The 23,746-nt window shown below is 45.2% G+C and overlaps 1 protein-coding gene across 1 annotated transcript in view; it reads left to right on the forward strand.

Moving 5' to 3' along the window:
- LOC124798778 (juvenile hormone esterase-like) overlaps positions 1 to 23,746 on the forward strand; it is a 368,794-nt gene that overhangs the window by 246,831 nt on the left and 98,217 nt on the right. The window contains exon 5 of the mRNA XM_047262308.1: positions 10,209 to 10,408. Within this exon, the coding sequence (XP_047118264.1) occupies positions 10,209 to 10,408 (200 nt within the window). The remainder of the gene's footprint in view (positions 1 to 10,208; positions 10,409 to 23,746) is intronic.

Consider the following 23,746-nt stretch of genomic DNA (forward strand, 5'->3'; position numbering starts at 1 on the left):
GATTGCTATCTGCATTGCTCTTCTGGAAACTTAGTTTCCAGCAACAAGGACTTCTGCACCTCATCACTACTGTAAGAATGATACCGATGATAGGGTGTCAGGCGCACGTATGTTCTGAACCCTGTATGTAGTGAAGTTGTACCTCTTGATAAAACTTCAGAGGCTGTGGCTGTTTGGATAAGGACATTTCAGGATTTTATCATCTGTAGTGTTATCTCCCTCCTGATGGTGGAGTGCCTCATAACACATTGTCTGCATTGGTTTCTCAGCTCCCTCCAGCTTTGCTCATTTTGTACGACTTCAGCACCTATATCTCATTGTAGGGCGGAATCATGATCACTGGCCATGGTAAAAACATCGAAAATATACTTACAAGATTTCGATCTCTGTCTCTTGAATACTGGTGCATCCACACACTTCAGTGTGGCACATGGAACTTACTCAGCCATCGATCTTTCTATCTGCTGCCCTTTTCTTCTTCCATCCATCCCCTGGAGGGCCCCTATGACCTGTCTGGAGCGACCAGTTTCCAGTCTTCCTGTAACCTCCCTTAGTGTCACTCCCATGAATGCCTGCCTAGATGGGTTCTCTACAATGCCAATTGGAATGATTTCACCTCCATTGTCATTCTGAGCTCCCCATTAAATGGAGACATTGAGAAGGCTGTTAGAATGCAACAGAAGCCATTCTTTCAGCACCTGTCTTAGCAATCCACTATTCTTTGGGATCCCCTTGGTGGACCTTAGAAATCACAATGCTGACCTTCCATCTAATTTTATTTATCATATGGTCGTTGTGCACACAGCACACTATGGAGTTGCCAATCAAACACAGAGGCCATCAGTGATCATAAGCAGGCTCTCCAACACCATACGTGGCATCCATCAATCTAGCACCTCATTGCCTTTATACAGCTACATGCCTGGGTCCACCACTTAATAAAATGACGTAAACAAGAATGCTGGGAATGGTATTTTCACCCAATGGACAACATACCGGTCCTTCACAGGTTTGGATGAAGATCGACGCCTCTATGGGTACGAGTTTTCAACAGGTGTAGTTGGCCTTTCCTTGAACGGTGCTGTTTTCACTGTCCCAGATGCTGTCGCCAAACGGTTTGCTCTGTTTTATGCTTGAGCCTCTGCATTGGAGATTTATCAGCTTGCCTCTCATGTCCTTAAATAGCGGATGGAGTGATTGTACTTTATCTTTCATTACACACTACATGGAATCCTATAACGCTCCATTAAGTGAATGGAATTCTTCAGTGCCCTAGACCTTTGCCCTGATACAGCACAGGGCCAGACCACATCCACAACCAAATGCTCAAACGCCTATCAGTGGGTTGTCAGCGTTATCTCCTTACCATCTTCAGCTGTATTTGGAGTGAAGGTGAGTTCCCTTTTCAATGGCGGGAAACTATTATCACTCTGGTACTGAAACTGGGTAAGCATTCCCTAGAGACGGACGTCTATCTCCTGATTAATCGGACCAGTGTTTTGTGTAAGTTGCTCAAATGCATGGTGAGCCATCAGCTGTGTTGGTTCCTTAACCATTGGGGACTTCTGGCTCCGTCCCAGGGCAGTTTTCTCCAAGGCTGTTCCACTGTTGATAATTACGTTTGGCTGGAGACTGCCATCAGAACAGTTTTTGACCGACGTCAACACCTTATTGCTGTCTTCTTCGACATCCTGAACGTTTATGACAGCACATGGCGACACCGCACCTTCGCTACCTTACATGAGTGGTGTTTCCAGGGCCTGCTTCCGATTTTTGTCCAGAACTTCTTGTGGAAAGTCTTGTCACATTGTACTTTCCGAGTTCGAGTTGCTGCTTTCCACAGTACCCCCATATCCAAGAGAATGGCCAGGGCTCTGTATTGTGTGTCACTCTCCTTCCAGTGGCCATCAACAGTCTAGCAGAAGCTGTGGGGTCTTCAGTATCACCCCCTTCGTATGCCAACGACTTTTACTTGCACTATTGCTTCTCTAGTGTGGGTGTAGTTGAATATCAACTGCGGGGCCCCATTTGAAAGGCGCAGTCATGGGCCCTAACCCTTGGATTGCAGTTTTCTACCGCCAAGACTCACGTCATACACTTCTGTTGCCATCATATTGTTCTTCAACAATCACAACTTTACGTCGACGTCCAATCACTCAACGTGGTATAGACTTATCACTTTTTGGAACTGGTTTCTGATTCCTGGGTGGCAGGGGTTCCCGATCTTCGGTTAAGCAAAGGTGCTGGGTACATTTTAACACACTTTGATGCATTCCATGTAGGCTTTCATGGCCGGTGTCTTCATCAATAAACACTTCCGGGCTAAATTGCCGTGGTCGATCTGTAGAACTTCTTCTCCCTGGCGTTTCGTTCTCAACTACGGAGAACATCTTCCGAGGTGAGTCAACGACTGATGACACTTTGATGCCTCAGTACCACGAGCTGAAGTGCAGACTGCTCTACCCTTCTGCAACCAAACAAAGCGATGATACCATCCCATCTTGATTATGGGAGCCTGGCATATTGTTTGGCATCGCCCTCAGCATTGCAATCACCGGATGCAGTAAACCACTGTGGGGTCCGACTTGCAACAGGAGCCTTTCTAACTAGCCCTGAGAATGGCCTACTTGCAGAGGTGGAGCCGGTCCACTACAGATCAGGCACAGAGCTACACAGTTATGGTATACACAATCAAAGCTCCCCTACACATCCAAAGTACTGTGTGCTTTTTCCTAATAGAGAAATCCATCTCCCACAACAGAGATCTAGAACTATGGTCGCAACTGCAGTTAGACTACAGTGTGTCTATTCTGAACTCCTTTTCCCACTGTCACCTCTTGTCAGGGAGCAACCCCTATGACATGTACCCCAACATCTGATTGTCTCGATTTATCCTGTGGACCAAAAGGTTCAGTTGACCCCATGGTGTTTCGCCATGCATTTCTGGCTGTCCTTGATGCATTTCCAGGTTGGGAAGTAGTATACACTGATGGCCCAATGGGTGATGGGTGAACCCATTTTGCATATGCACATGCAAGGTGCAATGAACTATGCTACTTTCTGAATGAATGCAGTGTCTTCACTGCTGAATTGGTGGCCACCAAATTAGCCCTTAGCCATGCTTGTTCTTGTTTCTAACCTGCAGCGACTCCCTGAGGAGCCTTCTGTTTATATACCAGTTCTACCTTCATCTCCCATCAGCAAAGGCTATCCAGGGTCTTCTTTGTGATCTCAATCAAGCTAGACAGCCAGACATCTTTGTTTGGTCCGCCGAACATGTTGTGATTTCAAGAAATGAACAAGCTGATCGCTTGCCAAATTTGGCTACCGATTTTGGAAATGGGGGTTCCAGAACCGGACCTTTGATCGAGTCTATGGCGTCGGTTGCTGGAGGTCTGGAACTCGGAATGGTCCATCCTGGACTCCCCACATAAAATGAAGGCAATAAAAGAGATTGCGACCACGTGGCAGTCTTCCCCTTGCGCCTCCCACAGGGAATCCACAGTTCTTTGTTGGCTATACATTAGCCACAGTTGGCAAACCCATGGCCACATTCTCTGATGTAAGGACCCACCTTACCACCAATGTGGAGCCCACGTGACGGTGGCCCACATCCTACTACACTACTCGAATTTGGCTTATTTTGCAGCGCTCTCTTACGTTTCTTCACATGCTACCTCTGGTGCTAGTGGACACCAAAGCGGCTGACCTGGTTTTACATTTCACGCATGAAGATGATTACTACTTGTCTTTGTGATATGGGGCGCTCTGGCCTCATTGACTGTCTGAGGGGTTGGAAGGACACCCCTCGCCTATTCTGGCCCTGGGGACACACGACAGCCCTTTGTCAGCAGTCTGGCCTCGCCGCTATCCTTCCCACCTTTTTCTTCTTATCTTTTATATCTACTGTTTTTAATATTTTATCTTTCCTAAAATTCTACCATCTTGTCTGTGCTGCTCATTTTCTTGGGGTAACTGACGATGAGATGGTGCTGGTGGGTGAAGAAGTCGCATATCCCACTGCATCCCATGCTGTGGGGTTCTCCAACTGCATTCTGGGCAGAGCAGCTCGCCTACCTTTTTCATTGCCCTCCTACTTCGCCTTGATTTTATCTCTATCTTATTGTCGTTTGCTTACAATAGAGCTTTCCAGGATTTGCGTATTGTATCGTTCTTCTAAGGATTATTCCTAGTTTGATATGTTTAAGATGAAGGAGCTGGTGACGTCACAGATTGTTCCCTTTAACTCCAACAGCGAACCAACCCGGACCTGTACATGTCACCAAAACTGAATCAGGTGGCCTTCATGTATTTCTTATCCACAAGACACTTATTTAAAGTACATTATGACACGTACCCCGCCCCTTCATGATCGAGGGCTGGGACTGGTTAACGTTTTGACGTGGGCAGTTGCTCTCTATGATTGCAATACGTGGAAAAGATGGAACAGTCTCAACATGCCTCTCTAAGGGGTTGGCTATTGGAGTTTCTGATGGTGGTCCCTCATGATCCCCTGGAGTGGGTCATGCACATATCAACAGAGCTCTCCCATGTATCGACATTGATTCTTGAGCACAGTTATGTGATCTCAGATCTCTCTGCAACACGCCCACTGAAGACAATAGTTTTTTACACCACCCTTCAAGCGACCAAGAAAAAATATGTGATGAGACTACGGCTCCATGCTATTGGATTAACGAACTTCCCCGTCTGCCCTGACTTCGTTTCAATGTACGTCGTTGTATGGCCGCGCGGGATTAGCCGAGCGGTCTTAGGCGCTGCAGTCATGGACTGTGTGGCTGGTCCCGGCGGAGGTTCGAGTTCTCCCTCGGGCATGGGTGTGTGTGTGTTTGTCCTTAGGATAATTTAGGTTAAGTAGAGTGTAAGCTCAGGGACTGATGACCGTAGCAGTTAAGTCCCATAAAATTTCACACACATTTTTTGTATGGCGTTTGGTGACTGTCACAGAAGATTTTATCTTGTTACTTCTGCTTCACAGCTGATGTGACTGAACATCGGACTCTCCTCTGTTCGAATAACTGTTGCTTTCTCCCTGCAAAACATCATGTACTGACATGGCTCAAGGGAATGACAATCGACTACGTCTTCGATATAGGGGAGAAAGAGGAGCTAAATTTCTGGTGGTACCCGCACAATGCTCACAACGCCCTCAAACACACACCGAGGTACTATATGCTCTTTACAAAGTATTTACGCAGTGTATTCGTTTACCCCCCCCTCCCGCCCCTCCCCCCGCCCTCCAAGGTGGGGAGTGGCCACGCTCATTTTGGCCTTTCATGCAGCATCACATTGAAGACAAAGTCCCGTATTGTAAGCAGTGAGGACGAAAATGGACTGGCTGATTCATGGAAAGTTGCATTAAAAAAAGCGTTAAAGTGGATGCCTGGAAATGGAGAGCTCGCTGGATCGAATCTCGGTTGGACGACAGACTCTTCAGCCTTCGTTACAACCTAGCCTTCTCTGGCCAACGATGTGAGGAGTCGCCAGAAATGTCGTGGTTAAGATCCCACAGTATACTGTAAGTCCCCTTTCCCCATCTGGATAACTATGATTTAGGGACGAGCAAGTCGCTTAAGTGATGTCCAGCACGAATACTTGCACCAGGTCATTGACCCAGAAGAAATCATTATTAATATTCCTACACTGAAGAGCCAAAGAAACTGGTACACCTGCCTAATATCGAGTAGGGGTCCCATGAGCACCCAGACGTGCCGCAACATGACGTGGCATGAATTCGACAAATGTGTGAAGTAGTGCTGGAGGGCACTGACACCATGAATCCTGCAGGGCTGTCCATAAATCCGCAAGAGTACGAGAGGGTGAAGATCTTTTGTGAACAGCATGTTGCAAGGTATCCCAGATATGCTCAATAATATCCATGTCTGGGGAGTTTGACGGCCAGCGGAAGTGTTTAAACCGAGACGAGTGTTCCTGGAGCCACTCTGTAGCAATTCTGAAAGTGCGGAGTGTCGCATTGTCCTGCTGGAATTGTCAAAGTCCGTCGGAATGCACAATGAACATGAATGGATGCAGGTGGTGAGACTGGATGCTTACATACATGTCACCTGTGAGAGTCGTATCTGGACGTACCACGGGTCCGATCTCACTCCGACTGCACACGCCCCACACCGCTGCAGAGCTTCCACCAGCTTGAACAGTCCACTGCTGACATGCAGGGGCCCTGGATTCTTGAGGCTATTTCCATACTCGTACACGTCCATCCGCTCGATACAACGTGAAGCGCGACTCGCCGATCAGGCAAAATGTTTCCAGGCATCGGCAGAACAGTGTTGGCGTAAAGCTTTGTGTCGTGCAGTCATCAAGGGCCTTCGACTCAGAAAACACATTTCAATGATGTTTCATTGAATGGTTCGGACGCTGACACTTCTTGATGGCATAGCATTGAAATCTGCAGCAATTTGTGAAAGGGTTGTGTTGTGTTAGCAGAAGAGCCAACACCGTGTTACAACTGGAGGCCGAAATGCACGCGTTTTAGCTCACGCAGGCTGGCGTTAGGAGGGAAGAAGTATACTGACGTGAGGTCTGGAACATGACAAAGAATGAGAGCTCAGAAAGCGGAGATAATTAGTTTGATACTTAACTTTAATCCATTAATGAGGAACGTCGCTCTTGACGGTACATGATTCACAATATTATCTGTTCAGAATGGTAACTGAATATGGCGCCTTGCTAGGTCTTAGCAAATGACGTAGCTGAAGGCTATGCTAAACTGTCGTCTCTGCAAATGAGAGTGTCTGTAGACAGTGAACCATCGCTAGCAAAGTCGGCTGTACAACTGGGCGAGTGCTTGGGAGTCTCTCTAGACTAGACCTGCCGTGTGGCGGCGGTCGGTCTGCAATCACTGATAGTGGCGACACGCGGGTCCGACGTATACTAACGGACCGCAGCCGATTTGAAGGCTACCACCTAGCAAGTGTGGTGTCTGGCGGTGGCACCACAGGTTGCACTTACGTCACGTTGAACGATTCTCTTCAGTCGTCGTTGATCCCATTATTGCATGATTTTTTTTCCAGCCGCAGTGATGTCGGTGATTTGATGTTTCGCCGGATTCCTCATATTCACGGTACACTCGTGAAATGGTCGTCCGGGGAAATCCCCACTTCATTGCTGGCTAGGAGATGCTGTGTCCCATCACTCGTGGGCCGACCGTAAGAACACGTTCAAACTCACGTAAATCTTGATAACCTGCTATTGTAACAGCAGTAACCGATCTAACAACTGCGCCAGACACTTGTCGTCTTATATAGACATTTCCGACCGCAGCGCCTTATTTTGCCTGTTTACATATCTCTGAATTTGAATGAGCATGCCTATACCAGTTTCTTTGGCGCTTCAGTGTATGAATAACTCTGTACAGTTCTTAGTATGATTTTACAGATATTAAATCATTTGTTGCTAATATGAAGAGCATAAATATGTTTGGAAGGAGTAACAGCATTGGTCGTATTTTTTTGTTTTACTATCCGCAAAATCGATTTTCAGTCACTTAGTGACCATCCTCAGTGCTAGAAGTTAAAAATTTCACATAACGATCAGACAGTATAAAACAGAAAATCACAACTGCACCTGCGTATGAACATAACAGTTGGTAGGAACATACCTGTAATATACAATTAAAATTGGTAGTCACTGGTATCAACAAGCTTAGACCGATCACATAAACTGAGGCCGCTGTTTACATGCAGCTGTTCAGCAGACCTCGGTGTGACAGGGCTTGGAACGCCCTCTATGTGACATGTGTCATGTGAAGACTCAATATTACTGGTTTTGCGAGATATTAACACAAAATAACTCTTGTGCATTTGTGGATCATGAAGTAATTCAAATTTAAAATGTACGTAAAACACTTAGCAGACGAAGGGGGAAGGAAACATCTAAAATACATTGGCGTATTGTTTTTAAAAAAACAAACTTACAAAACATAAAACAGATCGATAATAAGTTGTGAGAGTGCAGGACAGGTAAAAGAGAAAAAGACAATGAAAAAGAATAATATATGAATAACATGAAATGGGGTATGACTCAGGTTTTTAAAAAACATAATACCCAGCATCTGGCGTGGGAAGTTAGAAGTTCAACGTTCGTGATTTACGTAAAATGTTACGTTAAGACTAAGGAGTCAAATATATAAAAAACATTAATAGTACGAACTTATTATCGATCTGTTTTATGTTTTGTAAGTTTGTTTTTTTAAAAACAATACGCCAATGCATTTTAGATGTTTCCTTCCCCCTTCGTCTGCTATGTGTTTTACGTACATTTTAAATTTGAATTACTTCACGATTCACAAATGCACAAGAGTTATTTTGTGTTAATATCTCGCAAAACCAGTAATATTGAGTCTTCACGTGACACATGTCACATAGAGGGCGTTCCAAGCCCTGTCACACCGAGGTCTGCTGAACAGCTGCATGTAAACAGCGGCCTCAGTTTATGTGATCGCTCTAAGCTTGTTGACACCAGTGCCTACCAATATAAATTGTATATTATAGGTATGTTCCTAACAACTGTTATGTTCATACGCAGGCGCAGTTGTGATTTTCTGTTTTATACTCTCTGATCGTTATGTGAAATTTTTAACTTTTAGCACTGAGGATGGTCACTAAGTGACCGAAAATCGATTTTGCGGACAATAAAAAAAAAAAAAAAAAAATACGACCAATGCTGTCTCTCCTTCCAATTATATCCATTATCTGGTCGTGGTGCACAGAACACTCCATGGAGTCGCCAATCAATAAATACAGGGTTATTACAAATGATTGAAGCGATTTCACAGCTCTACAATAACTTTATTATTTGAGATATTTTCACAATGCTTTGCACACACATGCAAAAACTCAAAAAGTTTTTTTAGGCATTCACAAATGTTCGATATGTGCCCCTTTAGTGATTCGGCAGACATCAAGCCGATAATCAAGTTCCTCCCACACTCGGCGCAGCATGTCTCCATCAATGAGTTCGAAAGCATCGTCGATGGGGGCTCGCAGTTCTGGCACGTTTTTTGGTAGCGGAGGTTTAAACACTGAATCTTTCACATAACCCCACAGAAAGAAATCGCTTGGGGTTAAGTCGAGAGAGCGTGGAGGCCATGACATGAATTGCTGATCATGATCTCCACCACGACTGATCCATCGGTTTTCCAATCTCCTGTTTAAGAAATGCCGAACATCATGATGGAAGTGCGGTGGAGCACCATCCTGTTGAAAGATGAAGTCGGCGCTGTCGGTCTCCAGTTGTGGCATGAGCCAATTTTCCAGCATGTCCAGATACACGTGTCCTGTAACGTATTTTTCGCAGAAGAAAAAGGGGCCGTAAACTTTAAACCGTGAGATTGCACAAAACACGTTAACTTTTGGTGAATTGCGAATTTGCTGCACGAATGCGTGCTTTGTGTCTGTTCACTTCTCCATTAAGAAAAAATGTTGCATGATCACTGAAAACAAGTTTCGCACTGAACGCATCCTCTTCCATGAGCTGTTGCAACCGCGCCGAAAATTCAAAGCGTTTGACTTTGTCATCGGGTGTCAGGGCTTGTAGCAATTGTAAACTGTAAGGCTTCTGCTTTAGCCTTTTCCGTAAGATTTTCCAAACTGTCGGCTGTGGTACGTTTAGCTCCCTGCTTGCTTTATTCGTCGACTTCCGCGGGCTACGCGTGAAACTTGCCCGCACGCGTTCAACCGTTTCTTCACTCACTGCAGGCCGATCCGTTGATTTCCCCTTACAGAGGCATCCAGAAGCTTTAAACTGCGCATACCATCGCCGAATGGAGTTAGCAGTTGGTGGATCTTTGTTGAACTTCGTCCTGAAGTGTCGTTGCACTGTTAATGACTGACTGATGTGAGTGCATTTCAAGCACGACATACGCTTTCTCGGCTCTTGTCGCCATTTTGTCTCACTGCGCTCTCGAGCGCTCTGGCGGCAGAAACCTGAAGTGCGGCTTCAGCCGATCAAAACTTCATGAGTTTTTCTACGTATCTGTAGTGTGTCGTGACCATATGCCAATGAATGGAGCTACAGTGAATTTATGAAATCGCTTCAATCATTTGTAATAGCCCTGTATGTTTTATCTTCTTTTAATATTTATTTTTCTGCTACCTTCTTGCTAAAGAGTGCTATCGTTGAAATTTCGCCGACACTCTGAGGTGGGACTTGCCGCGTGTGCGCAGGCCTGTTCCACAAGGTGATCTGCCAGAGTGGCGTCACGTTCGCGGCGGCGCTCAACAGCCCCGTGGCGGACCGCTCGTGGCGGCTGGCGCGGCACATGGGCCTGCCAGCGGGGGCGTCCTCCCACGAGATGCTCGACTTCCTGCGAGGCCAGCCCGCCAGGGCGCTGGTCGAGAACCAGATGGCCGCGCGCTCCCAGCAGGTGAGCGAGCTGCTTCTGCCGCCGCTGCTTGCTTCCCTCGTCCTGCTGACGAAATGATGTTGCATAGTGGAGACGAAGTCGTCACACCGCTCCCCTTCGACCAGGGTCTGAGGTGGCGACTGCGAGCAAAGAGAAAGATCAGTAATATACGAGGTTTGTCCGGAAAATACGTATAAAAGTTGAATAATGTCTTGTAAGTAGGCTGTTTAGGTTCTTATATTGGTAACGCCACCGCCACGTAGCGCTCTGTATGAAAATCACTCGCTGTTAGACTTGGCCACTGTTTCTATGTTTCGATACAGTGTATCGATACCCGGAACTGTTTCAGTGTTTCGGAACGGCTGTGGTTCACTGTTTCGAAACAGTGGTGTTTCATTCCGCCCCTATCTCGGATAACCGGACCAGATTCGATCTCGAGCCAGACACAGAAACTGTATCTTTGTTTCAAAATAAGGCTGTTTCAGTCCACCTGTGCTTGGAACGGACTAATTGTATCGAAACAGTGATGTTTCATTCCGCTCTGTGTCGGACTGAAACACAACATACCACTTCGTGAAACACTTTCAAGAATGTCGAAATCTTTTTGAGAAGCAATAGCATGAAGCTTAAGATATCCTAAAATAAAACTTCGTTTCTAGCTGACTGTCCTATTCCGAAATAGCGTAACATCTGCTTCATAAACTCTAACCAAACAATAAAACAACGCATACTATTCACATTCAAAATAATAAATATGTGAAAATCATTCAATTAAGTTATACTTTTTTTATAACATACGCTTCTCTGTTCATGTACAATAATCATATTAAGAAACGCAAGTAAGCCTACAACATTTTGAATAAAAAAAGGCGTAGAGTGACAGTTATTAAACATATACATAAATCTGATGTGGGTATAATTGCAAGCAATCTGTTCGACGTATCACTGATAGTGTAATGGTGAACGGGAAGGGCTGGGAACCATGGTGAATTTATAGTAACGGTTCAAACACCTTGAAAGACAAAATTTTTTCTGTTATATTATGTTATTTATTCGAATTATTTGTGAGTTTATAGTCACTGTGCCTATTATCCACAACGATTCCCTTTGTGTGCATGGAAATTAGAAGGATGGGTATATTACCCACACTAACAAAATGTGGGAATCCCAGTAGCATATCTGTTGTTTCTGCAGTTTGCACCCACCTCCAGTTCCGTTCGTGGTGGTTCTTCTGTCTTCAGCTATGGCTGTTCTCAGCCAATTGAAAACTATGAAACTCACACGAGACGAAAGCAGCGCATTAGCTGCATGAAATACGAAATTGCCAAGACGCCTAAGTGATAGTTTCATACTTTCTGCGATATGATTAGCACTCTCGCACCTCATTTGTGTTTATATGGACATACCTATACAGTAGACATTCAAGATGATAAAATGTGTAGGTTTATTAGATTACAAAACTCAAACTGTTTCACTGTTTCGAAACAGCGTATCATAACATTACATTGTACTGTTTCATTTGTTTCGAAACAGTTGCGTGTTTGAGTTTGCCCATCTCTACTGGCTGTGCTGTGTGCAGTCTGTGGCTGGGTGGCATTGTTGGAATTTGCTATTGTAGTGTTGGGCAGTTGGCTGTTAACAGCGCGTAGCGTTGCGCAGTTGGAGGTGAGCCGCCAGCAGTGGTGGATGTGGGGAGAGAAATGGCGGAGTTTTGAGAGCGGATGATCTGGACGTGTGTCCATCAGAAACAGTAAATTTGTAAGACTGGATGTCATGAACTGCTATATATATTATGACTTTTGAACACTATTAAGGTAAATACATTGTTTGTTCTTTATCAAAATCTTTCATTTTGCTAACTACGCCCATGAGTAGTTAGTCCCTTCAGTAGTTAGAATCTTTTATTTAGCTGGCAGTAGTGGCGCTCGCTGTATTGCAGTAGTTCGAGTAACGAAGTTTTTTGTGAGGTAAGTGATTCATGAAAGGTATAGGTTATTGTTAGTCAGGGCCATTCTTTTGTAGGGATTTTTCAAAGTCAGATTGCGTTGCGCTAAAAATATTGTGTGTCAGTTTAGTGTTGACCAGAATAGGTAAAGAGCGAAATGTCTGAGTACGTTCAGTTCTGCTCAGCTGTTTGAAAATCAAATAACGTAAGGGGTTTATCAGCACAGTAATTCATAAATTTTTCTAAGGGGACATTTCAAGTGTTTGTGTTACAAGTTGCAGTCAAAAAAATGGTTCAAACGGGACTTAACTTCTGAGGTCATCAGTCCCCTAGAACTTAGAACTACTTAAACCTAACTAACCTAAGGACATCACACTCATCCATGCCCGAGGCAGGATTCGAACCTGCGACCGTAGCGGTCGCGCGGTTCCAGACTGTAGCGCCTAGAACCGCTTGGCCACTCCGGCCGGCCAAGTTGCAGTCACCGGCAGGTGGGACTACTGCTGTAATCAATCCCATCAACGCTCAGTTCGAGTCAGAGCACTCTGCGTGAAGGTGGGAGTGTGCAGCAGCTTGTTGACAGTTACCCTTTTTCACCTGCCGTCGGCATGGAGCTCTCTCTGATTGAGGAACAGTGCGTCAACATCAAGTTTCTTGCAAAGCTAGGCAAGAATGGCCGTGAGATTTTTGAGTGTCTGAAACAGGTTTAGTCCGCAGCTCGAGGTCGTGCGGTAGCGTTCTCGCTTCCCGCACCCGGGTTCCCGGGTTCGATTCCCGGCGGGGTCAGGGATTTTCTCTGCCTCGTGATGACTGGGTGTTGTGTGATGTCCTTAGGTTAGTTAGGTTTAAGTAGTTCTAAGTTCTAGGGGACTGATGACCATAGATGTTAAGTCCCATAGTGCTCAGAGCCATTTGAAACAGGTTTACGGAGACAATTCTCTGAAGGAACCAACCGTGAACAAGTGGTTAAAAAGGTTCCGGGATGGCCGAGAAGAAGTGAACGATGACCCTCGCCCAGGACGCCCGTCGACATCGAGTTCTGATGCATATTTTGAACGAATTCTGGCTCGTGTTCTTAAAGACCGTAGATTGACAGTCAGAATGATTGCTGACGAGCTGTCAATCCCCAAAACAATCGTTCACGAAATCCTGACACAAAAACCGGAAATGAAGAAATTGTGTACGAAAATCGTACCGAAGCTCTTGACGCCAGAACAGAAAGCAAAGAGGGTTGAGTGCTGTGAGGATTGGTTGGAAGCAGAGGAACGAGGGGACTTTCTCAACCGAGTCATCACTGGAGACGAGTCTTGGTTTTACGAATTCGATGTGGAGCTCAAATCTCAAAACAACGAATGGAAACTAGCAGGAGAACCGACAACAAAAAAGTCGCGAAAATGATGGTCCAATGTGAAGACAATGTTGATTGTTTTCTTTGATTCTAGGGGCATTGTTCACAAGGAATTTGTCCCTCCCGGCCAGACAGTGAACGGAAATTTTTACGTTGAAGTTCTGACACTTCTCAGAGCTCGTGTGGCCCGAGTTCGACCGGAGTTGGCAAAAGGAGGCAGGTGGATCCTTCATCACGACAATGCGCCCGCTCACACGTCGCTAGTTGTGCGCGAGTTTTTGGCCCGAAGGTCAATCATCGTGACAGACCACCCGCCTTATTCACCCGATTTAGCCCCGTGTGACTTCTTCATGTTCCCGAAATGCAAAATGGTGCTTCGGGGGCGGCACTTGGGAGATGTGCAAGCCATCAAGGCGGAAACGACACGGCAACTGAACATCACAACTGAAGACTTTCAGCAATGTTCTCAACAGTGGAAACGGCGTTGGCAGAAGTGTATCGCGTCTAAGGACGAGTACTTGGAAGGAGACCATATTGTAATACCTGAATAATTGTAAAATAAAGTTGTTATTCAACTTTTATACGTATTCTCCGGACAAACCGCGTATGTGTGTGCAAACTGCGAAGGAGATTCTGCGCGGGTGCGTATCTTATCTGCCAACCGATTATTTATGGCCATTAGTGTACAATACTGAAGAAGCAAATTGTGCCCAATTGTGATACTTCTTGACAGTTCGAAACATTATGTTGGCCGGGATCTGAATCCAACTAATTGTCTTTTGTAACGGAATATTGAGTACTTGGGAAGGAAGATCTCTAGACAGAATAAAGATGACGGAATTAGAGGATGCGCTGCGAAAAATGAAAAAGAGGAAGTAACTAAATAGACGCCGATCTGTTCAAGTGTACATCCCCTCTTATCAGATCTTGGTTCCTTCTCTTCATCAGTTAATTCTGAAGAATAAAAGAAATTGCGACGATCTCGAAATTAGGCATAGTAGCATATTTGAGTGAGGAGATAGACGGCACAGCGTTGTGTCCCGGCACAGGTTGTAATGGTACTTGAATATGTAACCATTACGGGAGCTCACCTCAACCTCTCGATACCAGCAGTAGTCTACTGTATTTCTGTAAAGTAATTAACATATTTCTGAGACAACATTCAGATTTGATTTCATTAATGTAGAGGCACTTTGATGCAGCTCACCTGAACCTCTCGATACCAGCAATATTCTACAGTGTTTCTGTAAAGTAGTTAACATATTTCTGAGACAACATTCAGTTTTTATTTCATTAATGTAGAGGTACTTTGATACATCGATATGTTTATATTGCAATGATATCATTCTTATGTGAATTCTTTCTTTTGTCACTATTATCTTTGACGTACTTGTAACTCTGATTTTTGGGCGCGTAAGCGGTTATTAAAGAGTCAAGTCTTGGACGTCATGTTGGAAAGACGCAAATTGTAGTTAGTTTATAAAATGTGAACTTTAACAGTGAGGAAGATATTTTCAAGTATGTTTTATATTGTGAAGTGATGTTTTGTGAGTTACGTGATATTTCAACAAAAGTAATAAAAAAGAAGTGTAACTTAAAAATTCGGAGCGCTGATTACTTTTTTACATCACCATTGTGCTAACTTGCAGAAGTTTAATCTTCGAGAATAGTTTATGAAACACGTCTATAAAACTTTTAAATATCGCAGAATAACACCTAGGCCTCTTTGCATCCGAGCTTGGAATCATCACTACCTAGATTTTCGAGGATTGAGCCATGAGTTCACAACGGGACCAGCGTGGGAGACACGAAAAGATGAGTTCAAATGGTTCAAATGGCTCTGAGCACTATGCGACTCAACTGCTGAGGTCATTAGTCCCCTAGAACTTAGAACTAGTTAAACCTAACTAACCTAAGGACATCACACACATCCGTGCCCGAGGCAGGATTCGAACCTGCGACCGTAGCGGTCTCGCGGTTCCAGACTGCAGCGCCAGAACCGCGCGGCCACTTCGGCCGGCCAAAAGATGAGTGCCTAGTTTATTCATCATTTCTTGAAATGACTTTATTAACTGTGCTCTAATGACACCTGCCACATAATATCTTTGTTGTTGCCCGAAAATGCAATATTTAGCAGCGTGAGCAACACTACAATCATAATTAGTTTTTGACCTTTGTTGTGGTAGGATTGTTAGAAGGTCCAGGTTTCCAATGTAGTGTTGGTGTGGCCCAGTGAGGACGTTAACGACACTGCGAACCTTTATAACGGTGATGAGAGGGGGAAGAATCTCCTTGGCTCCTTAAGGCAGTGAAGGCAGTCAGGTCCAACTGACACGTTCTTATCACAAGGGGATTAAGATGGGATATAAGCAGCACTGTTCTCTCTTAAACCAGTTAATTTTACTGTTAACGTAAAAGAGATCTGGGACGTCAGGCCGTTTATCCTTTCTTCTGTATAGAGTTTCTTACAAGTTCCTACAGGCTCAGCCAGATGTCTTCTCACAAGGGAACCTCCCCATCGCAACCCCTCAGATTCAGTTATAAGTTGGCACAGTGGATAGGCCTAGAAAAACTGAACACAGATCACTCGAGAAAACAGGAAGAAATTGTGTGGAACTATGAAAAAAATAAGAAAAATATACAAACTGAGTAGTCCATGTGCAAGATATGCAACATAAAGGAGAATGTAAGCTCAGGAGCGCCGTGGTCCCGTGGTTAGCGTGAGCAGCTACGGAATGAGAGGTCCTTGGTTCAAGTCTTCCCTCGAATGAAAAGTTTAATTTTTTATTTTCAGACAATTATTTTGCGAAGCTGCACAGGTACACAGAGCAGTATTGTTTACGTGATCGTGTGTCAATTATCAAAGTTCAGGTACTCACACATAATCAACTTCGCTCTCCAAAATTCCAGGACATGTTCAGATTTGCTTGGACATATGCAGGATTGACGGTCTACACACGGAAAAATTTGAAAACGTTAAAAGCGTATGTTTTGACAGAGCACAGGGAAAACTGTGCGACTGTCAAAATGTTGCATTCATTTGTTGCAGTTTATGTGACAAACTCTTATGTTTTCATCACATTTTTGGGAGTGATTATCACATCCACAAGAAAACCTAAATCGGACAAGGTAGAACAATCTTTTTACCCTTTCGCCAAGTGTACAAGTTAGGTGGGTCGACAACATATTCCTGTCTGGTGACGGCATGGGCGTCACCAGTGTCGTATAGAATATATCAGACGTGTTTTCCTGTGGAGGAATCGATTGACCTATGACCTTGGGATCAAATGTTTTCGGTTCCCATTGGAGGGGCACGTCCTTTCGTCTACTAATCGCACGGTTATGCGGTGCGGTCGCAAACACAGACACTAAACTTATTACAGTGAACAGAGACGTCAATGAACGAACGGACAGATAATAACTTTGCGAAAATAAAGAAAGTAAACTTTTCACTCGAGGGAAGACTTGAACCAACGACCTCTCGTTCTGCAGCTGCTCACGCTAACCACGGGACCACGGCGCTCCTGAGCTCACGCTATCCTTGATGTTGCATATCTTGCGCATGGACTACTCAGTTTGTATATTTTTCTTATTTTTTTCATAGTTCCACACAACTTCTTCCTGTTTTCTCGATTGATCTGTGTTCAGTGTTTCAAGGCCTATCCACTGAGCCAACTTATAACTAAATCTGAGGGGGGTGCGACGGGGAGGTTCCCTTGTCAGGGTGATTCTCGTAGTTTATCACTGCCGATAGAGACTATTTGCTACAACTTACTCTGGTAACTGCTGAATCACTGGTCCTCGGCCTGACTATTCAATCACTGGCTCCTTGGCGTAATTCGCACTGATTGGGAGACAAGTACTGGACAGTGACTTGTTCCTACTGACAAGTGAAACTCTGTAAGATAACTACATGAGACAGAGACAGGCTGCCTCTGTTCAATACTATTCAGATGAAAAGGTAAAGTTACTAATTATCTAACAGTTGCAATTGCGTCCACCAGAGTACCACCGTCTTCTCGTGGCCGGAGTCTTTATCGTCCCATCCGTAGCGGCTGCTACCCTGTCGAAGCAGCTCGGTGTTGCACCCACTTGTGCTTTCTTCAACTTCTGTGCCGACTCTGCCTTTCGCTGCTCCTGAAGGCCTGTCCAGCTCGGACACAGTACCTTGCAGCCGCTTTCCCCTAGCTTCTTTTACCGTCTTCCAGAACATTCTGTCGCTCTGAACTTACATCGGTTTCCTCTCTCGTGTAAGGATCCGGGGTGGAATATTCCTACTCGCCCTACAAGGCGCGGGGCTTCACTGCTGCTGTTTACCCGTTCGTGCTGTTTGTCGCTGGCTGCACCTTCCCTTGCCGTGCACTCTACATCTACATCTACATCCATACTCCGCAAGCCACTGACGTCGTGTGGCGGAGGGTACCTTGAGTACCACTAGCGGTTCTCCCTTCTGTTCCAGTCTCGTATTGTTCGTGGAAAGAAGGATTGTCGGTATGCCTCTGTGTGGGCTCTGATTTTATCCTCATGGTCTCTTCGCGAGATATACGTAGGAGGGAGCAATACACTGCTTGACTTCTCGGTGAAGGTATGTTCTCGAAACACCAACAAAAGCCGGTACCGAGCTCCTGAGCGTCTCTCCTGCAGAGTCTTCCACTGGAGTTTATCTATCATTTCCGTAACGCTTTCGCGATTACTAAATGATCCTGTAACGAAGCGCGCTGCTCTCCGTTGGATCTCCTCTATCTCTTCTATCAATCCTATCTGGTACGGATCCCACACTGTTGAGCAGTATTCCAGCAGTGGGCGAACAAGCGTACTGTAACCTACTTCCTTTTTTTTTGGGTTGCATTTCCATAGGATTCTTCCAATGAATCTCAGTCTGGCATCTGCTTTACCGACGATCAACTTTATATGATCATTCCATTTTAAATCACTCCTAATGCGTACTCCCAGATAATTTATGCAATTAACTGCTTCCAGTTGCTGACCTGCTATATTGTAGCTAAATGATAAGGGATCTTTCTTTCTATGTATTCGCATCACATAACACTTGTCTACATTGAGATTCAATTGCCATTCCCTGCACCAAGCGTCAATTCGCTGCAGATCATCCTGCATTTCAGTACAATTTTCCATTGTTACAACCTCTCGATATACCACATCATCATCCGCAAAAAGCCTCAGTGAATTTCCGATGTTATCCACAAGGTCATTTATGTATATTGGAATAGCAACGGTCCTATGACACTCCCCTGTGACACACCTGAAATCACTCTTACTTCGGAAGACTTCTCTCCATTGAGAATGACATGCTGCGTTCTGTTATCTAGGAACTCTTCAATCCAATCACACAATTGGTCTGATAGTCCGTATGCTCTTACTTTGTTCATTAAACGACTGTGGGGAACTGTATCGAACGCCTTGCGGAAGTCAAGAAACACCTGGGAACCCGTGTCTATGGCCCTCTGAGTCTCGTGGACGAATAGCGCGAGCTGGGTTTCACACGACCGTCTTTTTCGAAACCCATGCTGATTCCTACAGAGTAGATTTCTAGTCTCCCGAAAAGTCATTATACTCGAACATAATACGTGTTCCAAAATTCTACAACTGATTGACGTTAGAGATATAGGTCGCTGGGCAGTTTGGGTCTGCCTGAGAATTACTGGCTGAACCTGTAGAATATGCTTTATTATATCTTTGTGATAGTTAAATAGTCTGGGGTCCTGACAGCAGTGAGGATTATAAAGGTGCAGAACGGAAATGTGGAAAAACCAAAAACATATTACCATGCCTAATACGGTGTTGGAAACCATCTGGCATTCAAAATAGCTTCCCGCGCTCTCAGAATGGATAAATACAGGTTTCGTAATGTTTTCAAAGGAATATTATACTATTCATCGTGTTAAACAGTGGAAAGTTCTGGTAACTATGATGGATAGCGATTACGCAACCGTCTGTCCAAAGTAGACCACAAAGGATCATTAATATTGAGATCTGGTGACATCTGGTGATGAGGGGAAATACGACAATTCATTTTTATCTACCCCAGACGGACCTTTCCATTATCACGAGCTCTTAGAGTTAGTGGAACAGCTATCTCCCCCCTTCCTCATACTCGGGGACTTTAATGCCCTTAATCCTCTGGGGGGTGGCGACACTGTGTCTCATAGAGTCTGGGTACTAGAACGCCTCCTTTCGGAATTGGACATCTGCCCACTCGACACTGGAACTACAACACATTTCAGTGCACCCAAGAACACTCTCAACTATTGATCTCACAGTGTGGAGCCTAAGTAGCTTACCCCTGATTCAATGGCACGTCCATGGCAATCTTTGTGACAGCGTCCATTTTCCTATCGTTCTCTCCCTCTCCAGTCACAGACAACTGGAATATGCTCCACACTGGTCGCTTCGGAAAGCCGACTGGCAGGCGTTCTCCTTTACAGCCACTTTTGCGGCCCGTCAAGCGACAGATATCAACAAACTGGTACAGGGTACTATTGATACTACTATTCAAGCTGCAGCAGCAATGTTACCCCACTCTTCTGGCTCATCCCGATGCCCACCGGTGCCATGGTAGTCTGAAGACGTAGCCACAGCTATCAGGGAGCGCCACAGGACGCTTCAGCGGCACAAGTGCCACCTCTCTATGGATAATTTGATAGCATTCAAGAGATCCGGGCGAAAATGCGGTTTTTAATAAAGAAAAGGAGCAGGAGTGTTGGGAGCAATACGCATTATCTATGTGAACCCACACCCCATCGTACCAAGTGTGGACTAAACTCCACCGCATTTGCAGCCGTCCACCACCTACGATGGTTCCTGGCATCATGGCATCTCTTCACTGATTCTGCAGTACTTTCCGAATGTTTTGCGACACTCTTCGCTGAAGTGTCCGCTTGCAGTAATTACCAGCCTCAAGTCCTGACCCGGATACACCTTACTGAGCTCCTCCCGCTCTCCTTCCATGCACATGACTCTCTATCATACAACATTTTGGTGAATGGGAGCTTTGCAGCAGTTTTGCAGAGTGTCGAGATATGGCCCCTGTAGCTGACAAAATCCGCAACCAAATGCTCAAACATCATCGTGTCGACAGCATGAAATATATCGTCGGGCTTTTCAATTGTATTTGGTGGGAAGCAGAATTTCCTTCCCAGTGGCGGGAGAGTATTATTATTCAAGTCCTGAAACTGGACAATCTCTCTGACGAATGGGCTGTGTGAGCTATTCGAATGAATAGTCAACCGCCATCTTTGTTGGTGCCGTGAAGCTGGAGGGGATACATCGCGATTCCAAAGTAGGTTTTGGGGTTTCTGGTTCACCACAGATCACCTGTTTCGCCAGCAATCTGCAGTGCACAATGCTTTTGCCCGACGCCAACATTCGATTGACCTACAAAAGGCATGCAATACCACCTGGCGACATCACATGCTATCAATACAGCATGAGTGGTGTCTCGAGGGCAGTTTACCCATTTTTGTCCAGACTTTCCATCTCTCCAGTTTCTGCGGGTCTAGATAGGTTCGACTCTCAGCAACCAATATGCGCAGGGAACTAGTGTCCCTCAGGGATTGTTTTTGAGTGTAACGCTGTTCGCTATCGCCATCAATGGTATCACAAATGCAGTGGACCTCACGATCTCTGTATGTGGATGATCTTTGTCCGGTCTGTGCCTCTGCATCGTTGTTCACCGTTGAGGGCCAACTTCAGAGAGCTGTCTGGGGAGTACACGACTAGGCCCTGAATCATGGCTACCAATTTTCTCCTACAAAATCACGATTTCTGCGTTTTTGCCGGCTCTGGACTGTGCACCAGCACCCATAAATTTATCTAGGTGACCAGTCACTTGAAGTTGTTGAAACTTTTCAGTTCGCAGGTATTTTATGTGACCAGAAGGTAACTTGGCTGCTGCATGTCTGCCAGCTCAAGGCAGCTTGTATGAAAAAGCTGAATGCTCTCCATTTTCTTAGTCACTCCCCGTGGGTCGCGGACCACAAAGTTCTTCTGAGATTTTACAAAGCGCTGATTTTATCCCGTTTGGACTACGGATGTGTTGCCGTTGTGTCGGCAGCACCGTCCATACTGAGCTTTCTGGATCCTGTTCACCACACTGGCGTTCAGGTCTCTAGAAGAGCGTAGCGTTCCAAAGGATTGGAAAAGGGTACAGGTCATCCCCATTTTCAAGAAGGGACGTCGAACAGATGTGCAGAACTATAGACCTATATCTCTAACGTCGATCAGTTGTAGAATTTTGGAACACGTATTATGTTCAAGTATAATGACTTTTCTGGAGACTAAAAATCTACTCTGTAGGAATCAGCATGGGTTTCGAAAAAGACGGTCGTGTGAAACCTAGCTCGCGCTATTCGTCCACAAGACTCAGAGAGCCATAGACAAGGGTTCACAGGTAGATGCCGTGTTTCTTGACTTCCGCAAGGCGTTCGATACAGCTCCCCACAGTCGTTTAATGAACAAAGTAAGAGCATATGGACTATCAGACCAATTGTGTGATTGGATTGAAGAGTTCGTAGATAACAGAACGCAGCATGTGATTCTCAATGGAGAGAAGTCTTCCGAAGTAAGAGTGATTTCAGGTGTGCCGCAGGGGAGTGTCGTAGGACCGTTGCTATTCACAATATACATAAATGACCTTGTGGATGACATCGGAAGTTCACTGAGGCTTTTTGCAGATGATGATGTGGTATATCGAGAGGTTGTAACAATGGAAAATTGTACTGAAATGCAGGAGGATCTGCAGCGAGTAGACGTATGGTGCAGGGAATGGCAATTGAATCTCAATGTAGACAAATGTAATGTGCTGCGAATACATAGAAAGATAGTTCCCTTATCATTTAACTACAAAATAGCAGGTCAGCAACTGGAAGCAGTTAATTCCATAAATTATCTGGGAGTAGGCATTAGGAGTGATTTAAAATGGAATGATCATATAAAATTGATCGTCGGTAAAGCAGATGCCAGACTGAGATTCATTGGAAGAATCCTAAGGAAATGCAATCCGAAAACAAAGGAAGTAGGTTACAGTACGCTTGTTCGCCCACTGCTGGAATACTGCTCAACAGTGTGGGATCCGTACCAGATAGGATTGATAGAAGAGATAGAGAAGATCCAACGGAGAGCAGCGCGCTTCGTTACAGGATCATTTAGTAATCGCGTAAGCGTTACGGAGATGATAGATAAACTCCAGTGGAAGACTCTGCAGGAGAGGCGCTCAGTAGCTCGGTACGGGCTTTTGTTAAAGTTTCGAGAACATACCTTCACCGAAGAGTCAAGCAGTATATTGCTCCCTCCTACGTATATCTCGCGAAGAGACCATGAGGACAAAATCAGAGAGATTAGAGCCCACACAGAAGCATAGCGACAATCCTTCTTCCCACGAACAACACGAGACTGGAATAGAAGGGAGAACCGATAGAGGTACTCAGGGTACCCTGCGCCACACACCGTCAGGTGGCTTGCGGAGTATGCATGTAGATGTAGATGTAGATGGCGGTCTTATCTACAAGTCCTGTTTGCAAACAGCCTGAACTGCTGGCTGTGAAACAGAGTGACATGGCTGAATAGGCATCTAACACATTCTGACTGTGTAATTTGCCAGAAACTGCTGTCGTCTATCCTGCATTGGTGGGACACTGGCTTCCACCAGCAGGCTTTCAACAGGGCTTGTACAGAAGACTCCCATTCCCAACTGAACGCCAGAAAGCTCAGTTATGTATGGTACTGCCGAACCATAGGCAACACATCCATAGTTCAAAAGGGATAAAATCAGCGCTTTGTAAAATCTTAGAAGAACTGTGTGGTCCCCGACCCACGAGGAGTGACTAAGAAAACTGGGTAGACCACCTGTGATCCAAATCGACACTCGAAGGACCTACAAAAGTCTCCATTAGTCTGTGTCCCCCCCCCCCTCCCCGCCCTTGGTCTGTCCCCTGACCTGTGATATGGATGAACCTCTTTTGTGGCCCCAAGAAGGATACTGATCCCACCCTTCTCCGACTCCTGTTTCGTTCAGTCCTCCACGCTTACTCTAATTTGGTATGCATTG

This window comes from Schistocerca piceifrons, chromosome 5 (assembly GCF_021461385.2).
Source record: "Schistocerca piceifrons isolate TAMUIC-IGC-003096 chromosome 5, iqSchPice1.1, whole genome shotgun sequence".
In the NCBI taxonomy this organism is placed as follows: Eukaryota; Metazoa; Arthropoda; class Insecta; order Orthoptera; family Acrididae; genus Schistocerca; species Schistocerca piceifrons.